Here is a 21,278-nt window from a genome sequence, read left to right as displayed (position 1 = left end):
GCTTGACTAACCAGGGTGGGGCAGAAGCCCAAGAAAACAGGGAACCAGGATACAGCAGTGCCCACAGGCACCCAGACAAAAGCAAGGTAGAAGTGCTAACTGCACAAAGGGTTCAAGGTTCTCAGACAGGAGGGAAAGGAAACCAACAGCAGCCAGGATTCAGAAGTGCTCACAGGCACCTAGACAAAAACAGGGCTGCAGTGCTAACTGCACAAGGGGTTCAGGGTTACACAAACAGGAAGGAAAGGGAGCCCACAGAATAGGATTCCAGATACAAACAAACAAGGAATACAAACTAGGAACAATACCTATGAAGCAAGACAAGGCAGAGGTGCTCACTGCACCAACACTGACCTGGACTTTTGGTGTTTGCAAAGGCCCTGAATGGAAGAACACCACTTCCTTATCAAGGGCCTGACTGATGATGTCACAGCTACAGGACTCAGGCAGAAAGCATACTGAAGCACAGAGAGGCTCAACACACACAGGTGCAGTATAGTGGAGTAATTAGAGCCACGCTGGAAGTAGCCAGCACAGAGACAGAGGCAGAGCTAACTCAGGCAACACACACAGGTGCAGTATAGGGAAGCAATTAGAACCATGCTGGGAGCAGCCAGCATACAGAGACAGAGCTAACTCAGGAAGGACAGACAAAAGCCAGCTCAGAAGCTGACCCCCAGAAAAAGGTAAGTCTGAGAGGGGTCACAACCACAATCGTGACACCGCCCCTTTGTCACACGCCAATCGGGTTCCATATTCCGTGTGTGCGCTTATGCAGAGTCTTTCCTGCAGAGGATCGATCTTAAACCATGCTTATAAGCGAATCTTGCACTTATCAGTGGTGTGCTAAACTGGTTTGTCCCCATAGAAATTGATGGTGCCAAAAATGGGACCAAAGTACGGCATGCGGTTAAACAGAGCATGTGCTTATCCGACGTGCACTTAAATGGAGTGCACTGTATTGAGGGATCGAGGTGTATGAGCTTCTGAAGTTAGAGAGAGCTGTTCTGCCGATGATGATGATGAATGTGTCAGTTGGGTGTGGGCTGTCCCCGACGGTTGACATCGAGTCAGTGTGAAGACCTCTCTTGTGACTGTATTAACTGCTATTACAGAAGCCCTGAATGCTCTTCCTTGAGTATAGCCTGGATTTCCTCATGAAGGGTAGGTGTAGGCTAAAAAAGCAGTGTGGACACAGCCTGTTAAGGTCTTGAAGACTCTCAGTGTGATATGAGCTGGAGAGGAGGACAGCAGTCACTGCGGCTCTGATGCTTCTTGTGCATCAAAGACATCGATGCAGGGAATGTATGGGCTGAGTGTCTGGAGGGAGAACGGTGACGATGCTTCTTAGGCTTTTTGTGCTGGAGATCCCTCGATGCACGTAGCACAAATGACGAAGCATCATAACATGTTTGCAGCATCAAATTTGATGCAAAACCCTCTCGATGTTGCATGGGTGCACCTGATGTTGCAAGTTCTGCGTTGAAAAGAGACGCCTGCCATGCTTAATCCGGGTTTTCACGCTGGAGTCTGCAGGCTTTAAGGGATTTCGCCTGCATATGCTGGCAAAGGATACAGTGAATGTCTTGGTGGTCTGGACCTAGGCACAGAACATAATAATTATGGGGGTCCTTGCCTGAAATATAGTCCTACTACATCGAGTACACTTCATAAAGCCACTCAGCACTCTTGATGACATGGAGGGAAAAATGTCTGATACAAGGTCATAAGGTTTTATGGCTTGGAGCTCAAGAATTCCATACCTGAAAAAGGTCAATGCTTCCCGGGCAGGAACAAGAGCTCAGAGGGCCCTTGTGCCAAAAACGGAAAAATAAAAATTAAAAAAAAGTATAAAAATGAAGAAACTATATAAATTACTGAAAAAGATAAAATACCAAGAAAATATATTCCGTAAAAGGGAATGCACCAAATGGCACAAGGTTTCCGTGCTGAGGATAGATCTAAAGCACCACCTCTCCACTCCTCAGAAAACGAAAGACTGCTGGTCTTGTATGGTGGGGCACGGCTTCAAACATTTGAAGTGACAGTGCACTCGGCAGTGTCCGCACCGGAATCACGTCACCCATATGTGAAAATATTATGCCTGCTTGCCCTCAGAGAACTGTCACTCTGCCTCTCTTGATCTGTATCCTTCCCCACTAATCACGTTGCTCTGTATTTCTGCACTTGGTATTTGAGCACTCCTCAAGCTTAGCTGATGTCAAGAATCAAACCAAACAAAGCACACTTACTAAGCATACTAAGGGGTCCATATTCAAAATTAAAACTAGGTCAGAGAGGATCCTAACCGATTAAATAGTGCTCCACTGCCTATCCGAAGATATTCAGCAGCACTTACCCTGATAGTGCTGCTGAATATCCCCTTTAACTGCAAAAAGTAGAAACTGGCCATTTTGTGGATGGTCTGGAGGTGGAACTGGCACTTAACCGGGTAAGTGCCAATATTCAGCCCTTCACTGGTTAAGCTAACTGGCCAAGTAGGACCACAAATAGAGGTTAAGGATTGAATATCAGCACTTAAGTGCTGTCCGTCTCACATTCCTGGATACTTAATGCTGGTGCTTGGACATGTCCCTGCACTAAATATCCAGGCATATAGCTTCCAGCTGAATATTTACCCCCAATTACTGAACATAGAATTTCAAGTCATTTTGATGGGGTACGTTTCTGTATGGTATATATATATTTGCATGCAATCCTATAAGAAAATGTAGCCAAACAGCAGAGGAAAGACAAAAGATTTCACAAATAAAAACAATCAGATTTTATTGTTGTATTACAAAACATATGTATAATTTGGCAATACCTGTAGTTCCAGTTCTGTTGCTTTTTACAGACTTTTGAGTGGAGGAAATGTTAGAAATTAAGATGAAATTATTGAACTTTTGGAGGCAAACAAAAACTCTAAAAGTTACAGCCCTCCCACCAGAAAAAAAAACCCCTCACATAATTCCACTACCCAAGAGGAAATGCAAGTAAAAGCAGCAGGCGAAACTTGCAATTTCATTGATCGAAATACGTCAAAAAGCTGGATCTTCCAGGAGTTCTTCAATATGGTCTATTGCGCTGATCACTTCTAAAGTCACTCCTACAAGAAATGTTTTTAAAATTATAAAAACATTCAAATTTTACACAACTCATTCCTGTGATGTACAATAATCTGGTTACTTCCACTACATGAATGATACGGTTAGAAAACTGGTCCATTCCAGAATTATTATAGCTAACCTGAATACCCTATGCTATTTTAAACTTTAAAAGAACCTTGAGCAGATTCTGCTGTATGACCTTAATGATCTGACTCCAAGCTAAGGGTCCTCAAAGAGGTCCAAGTAATGCATAAGAAAGTTTTTTTTTTTCAAGAACCCAATTATTCAAAATGTACTGGGATAGCTAAGGATGTTTAACATTTAGAAAACCTATTATGAATGAGAAATTGTAAGAAATTGTGAGTTGAAAAATCACTGGGTTAGATTATCCCCTCAATTCCAAGCCACATCAGTTTACTGGTGGGAAACCCCATATCTAAAAGATGGACGTGTTCTTTACAGCATGTCGCTCATGTATGGGAGATGCCTTATATCAGATTAAGCTTGCTATCAAACACTTGCTATTACTTATATTATCTGTGCTCCATTACCAAGGGATTCTCCTTGGAACGCCCAAGGTTGCCCAACTGCCTACCTTTGGAAAATGCTGTGAGACTAAGGAACACAAGCTCAAGAACTTTACTGCAAATCCTTCTGCTGGGCAACCTGTTCTAATCTTGACTGCCTCTAAACTGGGAATCATTGTGTCTACAAGCTGCAAATAGTTATAGAATGCTTTAGTTTACTCTGCCCTTGCCATTTACCTTATATAAAAGTCTTCAAGCTTGGCTTCGCAACATTCTGTGTGAGATAGGGCACTGGCATTTATCATTAAACTGCTGCAAGTATGAACATTTCAACAATACACGATTCACAGACCTATTCAGATTTGGCTACTGAGCGGAATCTTACCTTCCTCCCATTTTTCCCCCATATCCACCACCTCTATCTCCACCTCTACCACCACGACCTCTATAACCTCCATAGCCTCCTCTACCGCCACGGTCTGCAATGCAGAAAATATGAAGTTAGAAATCCCACATTTTGCCAAATGCCCTAAACTGTCTTTACATCAATGTTGCAGCAACTACTCTTTCACACCTGAATGTGCATCTTCTGGTCTGGGCTCATCACACTGATTGCAGGTATTTCTTCGTGCAAAATTCATATTTCCACATGATCTGCAAAGGAAATTTTAATCAAGAAATTCACATATTTAAATAAAAGCCTGCATGCAGAGATGTCTCTAATATCATTTTAGAGAACAAGACCTTCAAGGTACATAGTAAATCTAAGATTGTGAGGCATAATTTTATAGGCAGTTTGGGCATGTATTTTTACAAGATCAAGCCCAAGTGTACACATACAAAAGCAGGCCCTAGGGAACATACTGGTCAATATTCAGCCCGTGGTGGCCAGCAGGTTTATAAATGTTGACTGCCACAGACATAAGTAGGCCTAGGCAGAATTTCAGCCAGGACCAAGAGATGTAGGTGCCCTCGTCTGATGTAACTTCCGGTTTTGGAGAGGGCAGGACACAGGGAGGGAAGGCCAGAAGAGACGCAATCTGCGACTGCCACTTTGAATGAAGGGGGCCCGAAGCCGAGGATGCAGGCAGGTGAGACTGGGGACTGCAGCGCCGGCGGCCTGACACCGGCTCTGGGCCCCCCTTGGAGGCCCGGGCCATTTTGCCCCCCCCTCTCGGTGGCCCTGTATAAAACCACTAGGCATGGAGAGTGAGTTTCAGATCCGTCCAATGGCCTATGTTTTTCCCGAAGGGGTCTGCTTCCCCACCCCCTTCGTACCTGATAGAATCTAATTCTCTATAGCTATGAATCTTTGTTTCATTCATTCTTTCTGTCTCTGCCTTCTCTCTGTTCTGTGAGCTTTTTGTGAGGAACAAACTTCTTTCTCTCTTCTGTATCTAATTAGTCTAATTACTTATATTTACCAGAGGTACTCATGTTAGATTTTTTAAGTTTGTTATAACTTGAAACTGATGTCTGATGCTATGATGGTGGGTAATTAAAAAGAATCTTCTCTAATTCCTGTATAATTTTTTCTATAATATTTAATAGAATTTGTGTTTTAGCGAATAGCAAACCACACGCAGCCTAGAACAAGACTGATGATAATGAGTCTAGTTCCAGTTAGTCAGGGCACTTACTGGCTCTCAGAGTTTTCAGTCTCCACCTGCTGGAAGGCGTGCACAACCCATCAGTTGCATTCTGGGCCGGTCTGGAGGGATGTTAAGGAAGATGGCCTCTTCTGCAGTCTTAACTTTAATCTGCTTACTTAACTAGTTAGTGGTCTGAATATTGCTGCTAACTAGTTACGTAACAGCTCTGCCCAAAGACCGCCCTAGCACTAACTGGACAGTGCAGGGACTATTAGAGCTGACATTTAGTGGCACTGTCTGGTTAAATGCAGCTGAATTATCAGTGAATAGGCAGACTCATGTGTTTTAACCAGGCAAGAGCATCTCCTGCCCGAGAGTGCCTTTTTATGCGATATACATGTAGGCATGCCTGGTTATGGAGAATGAATAGGATCAGCACGTCTGAATATAGCTTGTTTTAGTGTACTTCAGTATTTATTTTATTCAGTTTTGATGCAGGTACTTAGTTTTATTGTTGAAAAGATGGAATATAAACTCCTGTATCAAATTAAAAAAAGCCAACACATGCATGCAGGTGCAATTACGTGACGGCTTTTGTAGAGTCATTTTTATAATGTACCAGTGTTCATCTACAATGTAACTATCACTGATATTTTTTGTTCATCTTAAATGTAACGATTCACCACTGTACAACCACGATGTAATTCTCTACCTCTGATAGCTTCTTTTGTAGGCCACATTGAACCAAATATGTTTGGGAAATGTGGGATATAAATGCTGCTGCTGCTATAATAATAATAATAATGGCACAAATGTGTGCCACCTTTATAATATACTAATCCACATAGGAATTAATGTCTTTTATAAAAATAGTTGTACTATCACATTTATATTAAATATGATCTAACAGACTCAGTCACACATCCATCATCAGGTCATCTAATTAAATGGTATTCAATACAAACTAAAACATTCTCTTTAAATCTTTTTCCTACAAAACAACTTCTAAATTCAATGTGTATTCCCTGCAACCATGGGAGTGAGAATTGTGTTTTGAAAACTTTTGCAGTCATGGTATACCTAGCTAACCTTCTACATGAAGATCTTACTAGAGAAAACCAGCTGGCAAAATGAGAATTGGCAACAGTAAACAGGGTTGACATCCTTGTGCGTTGGAGAAAGCGGGATTCTTTTCCACAGCATGAGACTGCCTTAAAACCAAAATACCAGAGACGGCTATATAAAAATAAATAAATATGCAAGTGGAAATAATCTCAATACTTGCTTCTTGGCTGTAAAAATAAGGTACTAGAACCCCAATTAAGCTCCTGCTGCCTTAGAGGCTTCTGCTAGAAAAGGTTGCAAATCTTCCAAACTATATGGAATAATTGTTTTGTAAACTATCAGTCCCGAATTTGAGAAAAATATGCATGTGTGGCCACATGGGGTCAGTAACATCATGCATGCTCATTTTGAAGGAGGTGCCAAATTTAAACATCTTTGTTTTATTAAGCGTAAACAGCTCAGAGTAAGTTACAGGCAATAAATACCTCCTCCTGAAGTTATAAGCTGCATTTTCTCCCTATGCCCGTTAAAATTAAAATTTGAGGTACATTAAAAAAGCTTCAAGTAGAACAGAAACTCATTTTTGAACTTTCATCTTAGAATGAAAATAAATTCATGCTTACGGGTTAGGGCAAACCCAGTCTCCGTTCTTTGGTGCTCCTCCACCACCACCTTGGTAACCCCCACGACTACCATAGCCACCACCTGCGCTGCCTCCTCTGTAACCTGTGGGTACAATTACAAAATACTTTAGAACATATAGTGTGAAGAATGCAATCATTTCTTGCCTGGCGCAGAACTGCTCCTTGGTGATTATTTCGGAAGCATTTGAGAGCAGTTCACCACGGATACGTACACACCTTTCCAAATGCCATTGCCGTGCAGGACAAGATGTGTCCTGTTTTTTTCCATACAGCAATGTGGAGGCATTTTTCAATCTCTCCTCCCAGCTCGCGTTTGTGTAGTTTTTCTCCATTACAATTTGAGGTGATTTTTTTTTGTCAGTTTTTTTTGCCCTTTCAAGCTTGAGTGGAGGAGTAGCCTAGTGGTTAGTGCAGTGGACTTTGATCCTGGGGAACTAAGTTCGATTCTCACAGCAGCTCCTTGTGACTCTGGGCAAGTCACTTAACCCTCCATTGCCCCTGGTACAAAATAAGTACCTGAATATATGTAAACCGCTTTGAATGTAGTTGCAAAAACCTCAGAAAGGTGATATATCCAGTCCCGTTTCCATTTCCCTCTTTCTGCAGCCCACTAGGCCTCGGTCACCTAGTCAGGGTGTTTCACTATTAAAACATTTGACTTCACCTTGGCTCTTTTTCCTGCCATACCCAGAACACTCCCAGAAGTTTTAAAGAGTGCACCCAGTGGAGCAGAACCATGTGCCTAATGGACACCCATAACTGGTGCTTGCAGTGTCTGGGGCCCAATCATAATCCTTTCTTCTTATCAACTCTGTTCACAGATATCAGGAAGAGGTATTAAAGGGGGGGGGGGGGGGGTCATGCATTTCAGACCCCACCTTCCTGTGATACAACTTAGGGGTTTACATATTATACAGGTAATTTCTCTGTCCCTAGTGGGCTCACAATCTAAGTTTTGTACTTGGGTGCAATGGAGGGTTAAGTGACTTGCCTAGGGTCACAAGTAGCTGCAGTGGGATTTCTCCACTTTGGCTGTGTGTGCTGCCAAGATCACCTGGAAACTGTTCCCCACCACCAAAGCAACCCCTGTGTTTGTTGATGCAAGCTGCAACTGTGGCACTGTTGAACTGCTTTTGCCTGAAAAGGGGAAGGAATTCTGCCAGAGCCAGGCAAATAGCTCATCTCCAGGCAACTGACGGCCAAAGACACTGGTTTGATCACAGACCCTGTGTCACTTGCCCCTGATAGGCTGGTGGTTTAAGGAATTTAATATACCAACTTTTGTGGGTAACGGCAAGGCGGTGTCAGTTGTTAGAACAATTCAATCTGGTGGGTCCAAATCAATCCCACTGAGGTGGTGCCATAAGGAATCCTATCAACCAGCAAAATCTTGAAAGAGGCGGGGAGTGAAGTGTGACCTCAAACTCTACTATTACTAATCATTTATATAGCACTACTAGATGTATGCAGTGCTGTACACATTATGTGCAGGTACATTCTAAGTCTTTGTACCTGGGGCAATGGAGGGTTAAGTGACTTGCCCAAGGTCACAAGGGGCTACAGTGAGAATCAAACCCAGGTTGCTAGGATCAAAGCCCGCTCCACTAACCATTAGGCTACTCCTCCACTTCAAACTCCTGTGACTTAGGCAACTACCATGACAAGATAGTCCACTGGATACATGACAGCCCACATCTAAAGTTGTAGCCATAGTGGCCAGACCCTGCACATAATCCCAGGCCCTTGGGGCCCAACAAATGCAAGAGACTCAACTTAGTTTGCAACTTGAGTGCTCTCAATATCAAAACAGTCTTGTGAAGCTGCCACTGGAAGTCTCGGCAGCCATGTTAAAAAAGCAGAGAAGAGAGGATCAGCACCGCGGTACAGGGCAGGAAAGAGTGGGGATCTTTCCTGCCCCCAAAAAGCCATTAGATCACCAGGCTGCCTCGAGCTATGTGCCGGGAGGGCACCCAGGGTCGGAGGGAAGGTGGATGGATGGAATAAGGAAGGTAAAATGGTTAGTTTCTCCTTCCTCATTCCGCCATCATCACCATACACTCCACACAAAGCGAGTGAACCTAGGAGCTGCTATATCCACGCTGTTGCTCTTTGTTGGTGGCATTTTTATTTAATCTCCCTTATATTTTTAAACAAGCCGGCCTATGCAGCATATGGATGTACATAGGAAGTATGACGACGGAATAACTTTTCATAGGTAGAGTAGTAATTTGCTAAATACATCTTCTGATCCATCAATCACTGCAAGTTACCACCCAATCTCAAACTTAATTTTGCTAAAAAAAAAAAAAAAAAAAAAAAGTATAGAAAATATTGTATTCCGAGGAGGAAGTGACGTCACCGTCAGAGATGGCTGCTTGATGTTTGAGCTCCGTCGGGGCAGCAGTGAAAACAGCGATTTTCCCCCAGCGAAACCGCGATCGCGAATTTAGGCGGTCAGAGTCCGGAGATCGATGGCGACCCGAAAGCGCCCGGAGAAATTTAAATATAGCGCTGATCAGCGGGACGGAGCGGCAGCATCGAGTCGCACCCCGCGCAAGGCGCGAGACAAAATGGCGGACGCGGACTCGGGCTCTGATACGGAGGGGCTGATGGAGCAGCAAGAAAGCGATACTGAACTCACGAAGCAGGAGGTAACGCGCTGGTTTAAAGCGCTTAAAGCTGAAATGGCGGCAGTGAGGAAAACAATCAAGGATGCAGTGATGGACATCCAGAAAGAGGTGAGGGAAATTGGCAGCAGGGTGGAACAAGCTGAGGAAGCACTGGAGCACGTGGAGGGAGACATCTTGGAGATGAAAAATGAGATTGGCTCCCTGCGTGCAGAGAAAGATAAAATGCAGCTGGATCTTGAGGACTTAGAAAATAGATCCAGAAGAAATAATTTAAGATTCAAGGGGGTCCCAGAAACGGATCAAAATATGGACTGCACTAAGGTGGTAAAAGCAATTTGTGCCTTTATCTTGGCATCTGAAGGAGATGAGCACATGATTGGAGACGGGACTGAGATACAATTTGATAGGGTACACAGAAGCCTGGGACCCCGAAGAGATAAGCAGCCCAGAGATATAGTGGCATGCTTTAAGGATTATAAGACTAAAGATCTGGTCTGGCGTAAGGCACGATTGATGGGTGAAATTCCCTGGGACAATCAAACAGTGCTAGTATTTCAAGACCTGGCCCTGGGCACGCTGCAATGAAGACGAGAATTTCGGGACTTGACCAAGTTTCTTCAACAGGCTAATTACAGGTATAGATTGGTTTTCCCGTTTGGCTTGCAGCTTACAGTAGAGGGCCAAACGAGGCGGGTGACCTCGCTGGATGAAGCGTGGAAAGTGCTGAAGGAGCTCGGCTGTAAGAATTTGCCTCCTGAAGGAGATACAGGAAAACCAGGAAAAGTAGCAACCGAGAAGAGAGGATCGTCGTGGCAAAAGGCGGGTTCTCGCAAAGGGCCGGGCTCCCACAGGCCAGAAATGGACAGAGTACCCTGATGGAAAGTATGAGAGACTACTGGTTTCAGTTCACCACAGTTATAGGTTGTTGAGTAGCCCTGGAGGGTTGCCAGACAGGGTTTGCAATAATTTTCTTCTGTTATGAGTTCAGAGAATAGATGTCTATTACACTGTTATAATGTAATGAGTTTGGGAAAGGAGGAGTGGAGGGAGAGGGAATAAGAATTTGGGGGGAGGGGGGGAAAACAGCGGGGGAGGAGGGGGAGCCAGCTCTGGCGAGGGGTTATTTCCTTACAGTACTAGGCTGGCGGCAAATGGTACCGCTCAGCAACAGGGGGGCGGGAGGGGGGTACAGGGAGGGAAAGGGTTGAGGGTGGGAACTTGGAATGTGAATGGGTTAAATTCGCAGAGGAAGAGAAATTTGGTATATCGGGAGATACAGAGGAGTAGATGGGATATAGTCTTGCTGCAGGAGACACACATTAGACGCCGAGAGGCACATTTATTACATCAGAGGGCTTACAGTGAATGTATTGCACACTTTGATAAAAGAGGGGGAAAGGTGGGCGGTTTAGTCATTTATATTCGGAAAGGGATTCCATTTGTAACTGATGACATTTATAGAGATGAATTGGGGCGCTGTTTAGCGGTCAGAGGGCTCTTATATGGGAAATCTGTGACAATTGTGAATATCTATGCACCTAATTCAGGTCAGGGAGAGTTTTTTGAGCATATAAGGGAGGAGCTTCTTCAATTTCAAAGAGGTGGGATGATTATGGGGGGAGATTTTAACTTATGGAATACATCTATGGATCACTCTAAGGGACACATTACAGTACACAAGCCTTATACTCGGAGTTTGAGGGCACTGGCCTCACGATTAGATCTCCTAGAGGTTTGGAGACTTAAACATCCGACCCAGAAGGCATATACATTTTTTTCTCACTCTCAGAACTCATATACACGTATTGATATGATTTGGTGTAGCCGGGTCTTATGGGAACACGTTGTGGATGCAGATGTGGGGTCTATCTCAGTCTCTGACCATGCCCCAGTAGAACTTGACTTGAAGGGGTTGGGAGAAGAGGACAAACAGAGATTTTGGAGGCTTAATGAGGGAATTTTAGGCGATAAACAGGTATGTGAGGACTTACGCAAGGTAATTCAAGATTATTGTAGTATGAATGACATGGGGGTGGTATCGGAGGGCACACTCTGGGATGCTTTAAAGGCGGTGGTACGGGGTCACCTAATTAAATGGGGCGCCAGGAAAAAACGGGAACGGGAGGCGAAAGAACTGGAAGCCAGGGAGAGGTTGGCCTACTGGGAGCGTAAGCATCAAGACGGGGGGGTTAGGAGAGGAGTTGCGGGAGGTACGTAAATGGAGGGCGGCCTTGGATCAAATACAGGTTGAACGGGTGGAGTTCCTGAGGAAACGTCTCCAGCATAAGTTTTTTGAATTTGGCAATAAGTCAGGGAGGATGCTGGCTAACTGTTTGAGACACCGTCAACGGGACTCGCTGATAACCAAAATTAAAGGGCAGGGGGATCAGATCCTTTATAAGGATAGAGATATTAGGGATCAATTTTTGAAATTTTATAGTACACTATATACTAGCACTATTGGGGTGGAGGGAGGTGAAATTAGAAAGGAATTGTGCTCTCTTAGGTTGCCCAAGTTATCTCGTGAGGATTGTGAAAAGCTAGAGGCCCCCTTTCATTTGGAGGAAATTAGGCAGGTTATAAAAGGACTTAAAGGAGGGAAGGCCCCAGGACTAGATGGATACTCTGCAAAGTTTTATAAAATCTTTGCTGGGGAGGTAGGGCCGTTGTTGGTAAGGGTGGGCAATGCTTGTTTTCAGGGCAGCTCCCTCCCATCTAGTATGCATGAAGCTGGTATATCGCTCATACTGAAACCAGGCAAAGACCCTTCCGCATGTGGGTCTTATAGACCAATTTCACTAATTAATTTGGATGTTAAGATTCTCTCCAAGGTCCTTGCGAACAGACTAGGGGGGATATTGCCCAAATTAATCCACCCAGATCAATCAGGGTTTGTGGCGGGGAGACAAGTAGCCGATAATATATGTCGTACACTGCATATTATTTGGGAGGCTCAACAGAAGGGTCGATCTATGGCTTTGCTAAGCACAGATGCTGAAAAAGCCTTTGACAGGGTGGAGTGGCCCTATCTATGGGAGGTATTGGGGCATCTAGGTTTTGGAGAGGGGTTGATAGGATGGTTGCAAAGGTTATATGAAGGACCCTCAGCGAGGATCAAGGTAAACGGGGGGTATTTTAATGCATTTAAGATAGGGAGAGGTACGAGGCAAGGCTGCCCACTATCTCCCTTGTTATTTGCGATATCGATTGAATCGCTGGCGCAAAGGATAAGGGAGATGGGTGACATAAAAGGGATGGTAGTAGCGGGCAGGGAACACAAGCTGGCATTATTTGCTGACGATATTCTGTTTTTTGTTACGAGTCCCCTGACGACTTTGCCAAACTTGGTGAAAGAGCTTAATCAATTTGGTAGGACTTCAGGTTTTAAGATAAACTATGACAAGTCTGAAATTTTGGAGGTGTCTATCCCACAGGGTCGACTGGTAGAAATGCTCCAGGGGTTCTCATTTCGCCTAAAGAAGGGCAATATCAAATACTTAGGGGTCCAGATACCCTCTGAGTTGAATCAGCTATATTCACTAAATTATGGACCGTTGTTTCAACAAGTACATAGAGATATGGCGGGATGGCAGGGTAAATGGCTATCCTGGTGGGGGAGAATAGCTACAGTACGAATGAATATCTTACCCAGGATTTTGTTCCTGTTCCAGACTTTGCCTATGCAGGTACCTAAAAGGGAAATAAATAAGCTTCAGGGGGAGATTATGAAATTTATACGGGGGGGGGGGGGGGGGGGGGGGGGGTAAAGCTCCGAGAATACATAGGAAATTGATGTGGAAGTCGGTAGACCTGGGGGGAAGGGGGGTGCCCAATTTGGAATGGTACTTTTGGGCTGCACAGGTAAAGTTTGTAGTGGCATGGAGTCAGGAGGCTCCATCGGTGGTGGCTAGTTTAGACCAAGAGATGGTGCAGGGTTATAAGTTGAAGTCGGTTATATGGGCTTCAATAGAACCGAGGGTATACGGTCAAATGACAACAAATCCATTTGTGAACCATCTGTTGACCTTGTGGGCCCTCTTTCAGAACCAGGTTCTGGCTAAAGAGGAAAACTTCCACACTGGCAGGTATAGGTTGGGAACCGGCTTTTCAAGTGGGAATGGGTCACCAGGTTGCAGGGTTGTGGGAAGAGGAGGGGTTGATTTGTTTCAGGGATCTCCTGGATGATGGGGAGTTAAGACCCTTGGAGGAGATCCGGGAACAGTGTGGGGGAGGTGCGGGAGATACTTATTTTTATATACAAGTCAAGCATTATATGAGCCAACAAGGGTGGTTGAGGAGGGACCCGGAAGAATATGAGGAACTTGAAAATTTGTGGGGATCATTGGGGAAAATGAGAAGAGTTATATCTATGTTGTACAAATTGATTAGAGGTAGATCTTTTGAGAAATGTGCTTATATGATAAAATGGGAACAAGATCTGCAACGGGAGTTTACAGTAAATGAATGGAAGGCTATAGTAGTAGAAGTCAAAAAAGCTTCAAATTGTGTGTTGTTAAAAGAAAATGCTTTTAAGATATTGTCGCGGTGGTATTATACCCCGCATCGATTACATGCTATGTTCTCCTCGGCATCCTCCCTGTGTTGGAGGTGTGGAGATGAGGAGGGGACTTTCTTGCATATTTGGTGGTCGTGCCGGACTCTACAACCATTTTGGAAGACAGTAACGACAAAAATTTCAGAAAGCACGAATAAGCCGTTCCAATGCACGCCGCACTGGTGTCTTTTGGGTCTCGGTAACAGAAGAGGAACTAAATGGCAAAGACGCCTTAAGAGGATTTGTTTAACAGCGGCTAAGAGTGTCATTGCAATGCACTGGAAGAAACAGATGGCTCCCTCAGAGCTGGACTGGACTCTGAAACTTTCCCTGGTCGGGGAATTGGAGCAACTAACGGACAAAAGAATGGGAAGGTACAACCCATCTTCTGAACTGTGGTCTCAATTTCAGCGATTAACCCAATAAGGACAGTTGAAATAGAGCTGGGAGGGGGAGGGGGGGGGGAAACATGGGGGAAAAAAATGAATGCGTTTACATTGTTGTATTGTAATGATGCTTAATAAAAATATTCAAACATTAAAAAAAAAGAAAATATTGTATTCCTTCAATTACAACCTCATTTAGAAGCATCTCATATACTACATCCCCAACAGTCTGGTTTTCGGATTGGATTTAGCATGGAAACTGTCCCAATTTCATTATTAAGCAGGAAATATCATAAATTAGATGAAGGTTACATCACACTAGCTATGTCACTAGACATCTCTGTGGTGTTTGATGTTATAGCCCACAATCTACTTCTGCAGCGTCTATCCTCTACTGGGTTGTACAGTTCATAAATTGTTTGTTTTTCTTCTTCAAAGCTGATCATTTAAAGTTCTCAATTCACACAGCCAATTGCACCCTTTTGCCATGTCCCACAGGGCTCCATCCTCTCCCCCATACTCTGTTTATTTCAGTCTGTTAACTGCAGTTACTCAAGCTTCTGCTCTTAGTACATACTTCTATGCTGATGATATCTTGATTGTCCACTATACTACCAGTTCTAATCCCAAACTTTCACTCTTTCAAAACTGCCTTAACAACATATCCAGGTGGCTTTAGGATCATTTTATGATTCTTAATCCTCAAAAGATGACAGCCTGTTGATCACTGGCCACATCCGTATAACTTCTACACCACCTGTTTTATTTGGCATGCCAATTCAGCTGGTTACTCAATTCAATTATCTAGAAGTAATTTTAGATTCATATCTAAGTTTCCCATCTCACATATCCACAGTTTTGAAGAACAGGTTCTTTCCTCTTCGTAGATTAATATCTGTAAAAGACCATCTTGACTGACAGACTGCATACTTCGATTCACGCTTTTTTTTTTTTTTTTTTTTTTTAAATAAGAAGCTTTATTGAGGGAAACCACAAAGTACACCTCAGAGCTTTACAGACATTTATCATTCAGGTTCCTCTCCCATTAACTTGCATAGTACATAAAGACTCCTAGTGCAACTTTCATAAAGATCAATAACATTTAAACCTTTTATATATGCTCATCTTCCCCAAAGAACCGATTCATGCTTTTGTGGGATTACTGTAACTGTCTATGCTGGGCTTTCAAAATAAAACGCTTCCAGAAACTTCAAAATATCATGGCTCGGCTTCTTTGCTCAGCTTGGCATATGGACTACTTTACACCCTTACTTGAAAAGTTACATTGGCTTCCATCCACTTTAGAATTCAGTTTAAAACCCTTATTCTGACTCACAAAGTGATCCATACCGGTCTCCCTACTTACTTAGCAAAATTAACAATCCCTTATAAACCTGTGCACAGGGTCACAGGGGCCCTTTGCAGTTCAGTGTACAGTTGTATGAATGCTCTTATGAGTGTTCTTTCCTATAGAATATTGGCATTAGTTTCTTATTATCAATTTTATTTGTAATGTACATCGCTTCCATTTACACGTTAAAAAAAGTGATTCAGAAAATATTAATACAAAATTTTTGTGATGGGAGTTGAAGGGCTTGGGGTATCTGGGTCAAATTTATAAGGACCAAAGTGGTGTATAAATACAGTACAAGCCTGAGGCCTACTACCCAGCCTGGGACCTGCTGGAAGAGCTTTGCCCAGCCTAACGGATTCTGGGTAAAACAGGCCAAGGGAAGAACTGGTTTTAAAAAGTACATTTTCTAAACTGACTTTAGCTTGGCAGTTTCTGACTTCATAACAGGTGTATGAAAAAAGGAGAAGTGAAAGAACATTGTGGCTAGAAGAAGACTGGCCATCTGCCGGAAAAGGGGGAGGGATTGTTCCAGGGATAAAATTATCAAAATCTGTGGTTAAGCGTCATTCGGCCACCTGGGCTACTTACGTAGGAACAGTTTTTTTTTTAGAGCTCCATAGAACTTAATGGAAGGAAAAAGTATAAATATGGTTGGCATTTTGGTATGTAACAGAAGACTTAAGAGTCTAGAGGCTGACCTGTGTCATCTCTGCCAAAAGATCACTTCATAAGAATACTCTGTTCCATCTCTATGTCTATGAAAGGTTCCAGAGGAGATCCGGGAAATTATAGACCGGTGAGTCTGACGTCGGTGCCGGGCAAGATGGTGGAGGCTATTATTAAGAATAAAATTGCAGAGCATATACAAAAACATGGACTGATGAGACAAAGTCAGCACGGATTTAGTGAAGGGAAGTCTTGCCTCACCAATCTAATGCATTTTTTTGAGGGGGTAAGCAAACATGTGGACAATGGGGAGCCGGTTGATATTGTATATCTGGATTTTCAGAAGGCGTTTGACAAAGTGCCGCACGAAAGACTCCTGAAGAAATTGCAGAGTCATGGAATCGGAGGTAGGGTATTATTATGGATTAAGAACTGGTTGAAAGATAGGAAGCAGAGAGTAGGATTGCGTGGCCAGTATTCTCAGTGGAGGAGGGTAGTTAGTGGGGTCCCGCAGGGGTCTGTGCTGGGTCCGTTGCTTTTTAATGTATTTATAAATGACCTAGAGATGGGAATAACTAGTGAGGTAATTAAATTCGCCGATGACACAAAATTATTCAGGGTCGTCAAGTCGCAGGAGGAATGTGAACGATTACAGGAGGACCTTGCGAGACTGGGAGAATGGGCGTGCAAGTGGCAGATGAAGTTCAATATTGACAAGTGCAAAGTGATGCATGTGGGTAAGAGGAACCCGAATTATAGCTACGTCTTGCAAGGTTCCGCGTTAGGAGTTACGGATCAAGAAAGGGATCTGGGTGTCGTCGTCGATGATACGCTGAAACCTTCTGCTCAGTGTGCTGCTGCGGCTAGGAAAGCGAATAGAATGTTGGGTGTTATTAGGAAGGGTATGGAGTCCAGGTGTGCGGATGTTATAATGCCGTTGTATCGCTCCATGGTGCGACCGCACCTGGAGTATTGTGTTCAGTACTGGTCTCCGTATCTCAAAAAGATATAGTAGAATTGGAAAAGGTACAGCGAAGGGCGACGAAAATGATAGTGGGGATGGGACGACTTTCCTATGAAGAGAGGCTGAGAAGGCTAGGGCTTTTCAGCTTGGAGAAGAGACGGCTGAGGGGAGATATGATAGAAGTGTATAAAATAATGAGTGGAATGGATCGGGTGGATGTGAAGCGACTGTTCACGCTATCCAAAAATACTAGGACTAGAGGGCATGAGTTGAAGCTACAGTGTGGTAAATTTAAAACGAATCGGAGGAAAATTTTTCTTCACCCAACGTGTAATTAGACTCTGGAATTCATTGCCGGAGAACGTGGTACGGGCGGTTAGCTTGACGGAGTTTAAAAAGGGGTTAGATAGATTCCTAAAGGACAAGTCCATAGACCGCTATTAAATGGACTTGGAAAAATTCCGCATTTTTAGGTATAACTTGTCTGGAATGTTTTTACGTTTGGGAGCGTGCCAGGTGCCCTTGACCTGGATTGGCCACTGTCGGTGACAGGATGCTGGGCTAGATGGACCTTTGGTCTTTCCCAGTATGGCACTACTTATGTACTTATGTACTTATGATTTGGGTGAGTAATAAAACTTCAAGCTTGAATTTGTCTTTCATTTTCCTTATTTCTTACTTATGGAAAAATTGTTACTTTGATATGGACAGTGAAAAAACCAGAATACAATGACAAGACTTCTGGATCTAACTGGGGAAATGTACATCCCTAGACAGACCCTTAAGGATTGTCTGGTCCATGATTGATTCATGGTTATTCAGTTTAGATTGTAAGATAGTGGGTCCAATGATTGGAGTCAGATGGGGTTACTAACAGCCTTCCCCACTTAAGCCTAAATTTAGGGGACCCAGAAACCCCCTAATATATTCAGTGGGGTAAGGGTGCCCCTATGCTGCTTGATGAGAGCAGCAGCCTCCTACCAACTCAACTCCAAAGAGATACTCTTCATGGTATGGTACATTAGCAAGCTTTTCCTGCACATCTTGCATAAGGTCTGAGGCTCATAGCCAGCCAAGATTTTGGGCCACTCATCCCCATGACAAGTTCTTGATGCCATAACAAAAATATTGTCGGCCTTATTTCTAAGAAGGGTATCCACAAACTAAGCAACATTTTGCACAGTATTTCACAAATACATCCCATGAAGAGCTGAAAGGGTGCTGTGTGGGATGAGAGCACAGAGTTCTGAAACAATCTCTTACCAAAAGATTCAAGTGTGAACCTTCCCCCAGGGGACACTGAGGAGCGAGTCTTGAAGTCTTGGCTTGTGACAGTGGATTTTTCCACTATAAAATGGTGAGGAAGCTGCTGCTTCTTGAATCTCAGAGCCTTTGTACATACAGCTGCCAGGGGTGGGACCTCCTAGGCACGCTTCCTTTTGTAGACCCAAAGAGGGAGGGATAAAAGGCACTCCGTGGACTTCAACTGTTGGGGCATATTTAAGGCTATTTAAGAAGGCAGAACTCTCCCTCCCAATGCCTTTGCAGCCGTGTTTCGCGTCCTGCTTCCAGCTGTGTTTCCAGTCTGGTCTCTGCCTGATCCGTCCCTGTCTCCGGGCCTGACCCCAAGGCTCTTTCCAGAGCCATCCCAAGTCCCGGTCTCTGGGTCCGCCCAAAGGGCACTTTTTAGAGCCAACTGCTAGCCTAGCCCCTCCTACAGATGATTTGTCTGCCAGCAACCAGGTCCACTCAGTCTTCATTTCTTTGAAGGTGTGAATAATGTGTTGATAAAGGTGAGCTAGATTTTCAGAAAACATCTGACAAAGTTCGTCATGAGAGACTCCTGAGAAAATTAAAGAGTCATGGAATAGGAGACAATGTTCTGTTGTGGATTAGGAACTGGTTATAAAACAGAAACCAGAGGATTGGGTTAAATGGCCATTTCTCTCAATGAAGGAGCGTGAATAGTGGAGTGCCACAGGGATCTGTACTAGGACACAAAAGACAAGTGAGGTGATTAAATTTACAGATGACAAAACTATTCAAGGTTGTTAAAACACATGCGGACTGTGAAAAATTGCTGGAAGACCTTAGGAAATTGGAAGACTGGGATCAAAACGGCAGATGACATTTATGTGGACAAATGCACATTGGGAAGAACAAGTTACCTGATGCTAGGGTCCACTGTGTAGGTCAGCACCCAAGAAAAATATCTAGGTGCCAGTCTAGATAATACACTGAAATCTTCTGCCCAGTGTGTGGCAGCAGCCAAAAAAGCAAACAGGATGCTAGGAATTATTAGGAAAGGGATGGTAAGACTGAATACTATAATGGCTCATCATTCCATGGTGCAGCCTCACCTAGAGTACTGCGTTTAGTTCTGTCATCGTATTTTAAAAAAGATATAGCAGAATTAGAAAAGGTTCAGAGAAGAGCGACCAAAATGATAAAGTGGGTTGGAATTCCTCTCATGAGGAAAAGCTAAAAGAGGTTAGGGCTCTTCAGCTTGGAAAAGAAATGGATGAGGGAGACATGATTGAGGCCTACAAAATCCTGAGTGGTGTAGAACAAGAAGTGGTGAACCGATTTTTCACTCTTTCAAAAAGTACAAACACCAGGGGACACTCAATTAAGTTACATGAAAATACTTTCAACACAAATAGGAAGAAATATTTTTCACTTGATGGAACTCTGCTGGAAGATGCAGTAACAGCAGTCAATGTACCTGGGTTTAAAAAAGGTTTGGACAAGTTCCTGGAGGAAAAGTCCATATTCTGCTATTGAGAGAGAAATGGGGAAGCCACTGCTTGTTCTGGGATTGGTAGCATGGAATGTTGCTACTATTTGGGTTTCTGCCAGGTTCTTGTGACCTGGATTGGCCACTGTTGGAAACAGGATACTGGGCTAGATGGACAATTGGTCTGACCCAAAATGGCTATTCTTATGTTCTTAAATTACAACCTGATAAATGTACTGTACCTGCTATGGTTGTTTTCAATAATAGTTCATAAATAAGCTAACAGACTACTATTTTATGACTAAAAGGTTATTTACAACATCCTTTCATCATTAAAAAAAAAAAGATTGTATATGTATATATAGCTACTTTTTGGGTTGAAGACTTGAAATGAGCTCTGGACAGAATACCTTCCAGGAGCAGCACCCACTGACCCAATGCTAATGCCTCTAATTGCTGGCATAGCTATCCTAAAGAAGCACATGTAGCAGAAAACCCAAAATTTGTCTTATGACAACGTTCATGTACACCAGCCATGGCAATCTTTTTCCATGCCCATATATAGATTTACTTCAGTATACCTCTTTGCTCCAGTCAAGGTGATCAGGAAAAGGATGTGACTAAATTCAAGAGATCTTTGACCAATTATGACTGTCACAGCTGTTCTCTGCCCTCTGAAAGATCTATTACACTAAAACTTCAGTAGTGTAGTCTGAATCTCTCTTTATAGAGCATTAATACTGAATATACATTTTTCCCTTTCAAAACTGAATTCTTCTTAAAGGAACACAACTTCAGCAAAAACTGTACCTCCACCCCGTCGTCCACCACCACCACCACCACCACCACCACTGCCACCTCCTCGCATGAACTCAGGTCTTCTTGTTGCAAACGAAACTTTTATAATGTTTCCATGGAAATCCTTTCCTGGAAGAAATTAAGTTACAGCACAATTGAAAGTTTAATCAGCAGAGAGAGAAAATGTTTTTTACAGTATACATATTTGGAAAGTCAAAGCTTAAGTCTATGCCGACATTATGGTCATATT

At 43.4% G+C, this 21,278-nt stretch overlaps 1 protein-coding gene across 2 annotated transcripts in view; it reads right to left on the bottom strand.

The window, feature by feature from the left end:
- Positions 1–2,761: 2,761 nt before the first annotated feature.
- Positions 2,762–21,278, bottom strand: part of TAF15 (TATA-box binding protein associated factor 15) — a 329,472-nt gene continuing 310,955 nt past the window's right edge. For both annotated transcript variants that reach the window (XM_030185658.1, XM_030185659.1), the window contains 5 exons: positions 21,041–21,157; positions 6,918–7,020; positions 4,212–4,291; positions 4,023–4,116; positions 2,762–3,109 (listed from right to left, as the gene is read on the bottom strand). In XM_030185658.1, the coding sequence (XP_030041518.1) occupies positions 3,070–3,109; positions 4,023–4,116; positions 4,212–4,291; positions 6,918–7,020; positions 21,041–21,157 (434 nt within the window). In that variant the 3' untranslated portion in view covers positions 2,762–3,069. The remainder of the gene's footprint in view (positions 3,110–4,022; positions 4,117–4,211; positions 4,292–6,917; positions 7,021–21,040; positions 21,158–21,278) is intronic.

Source organism: Microcaecilia unicolor, chromosome 13, assembly GCF_901765095.1.
Source record: "Microcaecilia unicolor chromosome 13, aMicUni1.1, whole genome shotgun sequence".
Lineage (NCBI taxonomy): Eukaryota > Metazoa > Chordata > Amphibia > Gymnophiona > Siphonopidae > Microcaecilia > Microcaecilia unicolor.
The sequence above is the reverse complement of the archived record's forward strand: the minus strand, read 5'-3'. Positions and strand labels throughout refer to the sequence as shown.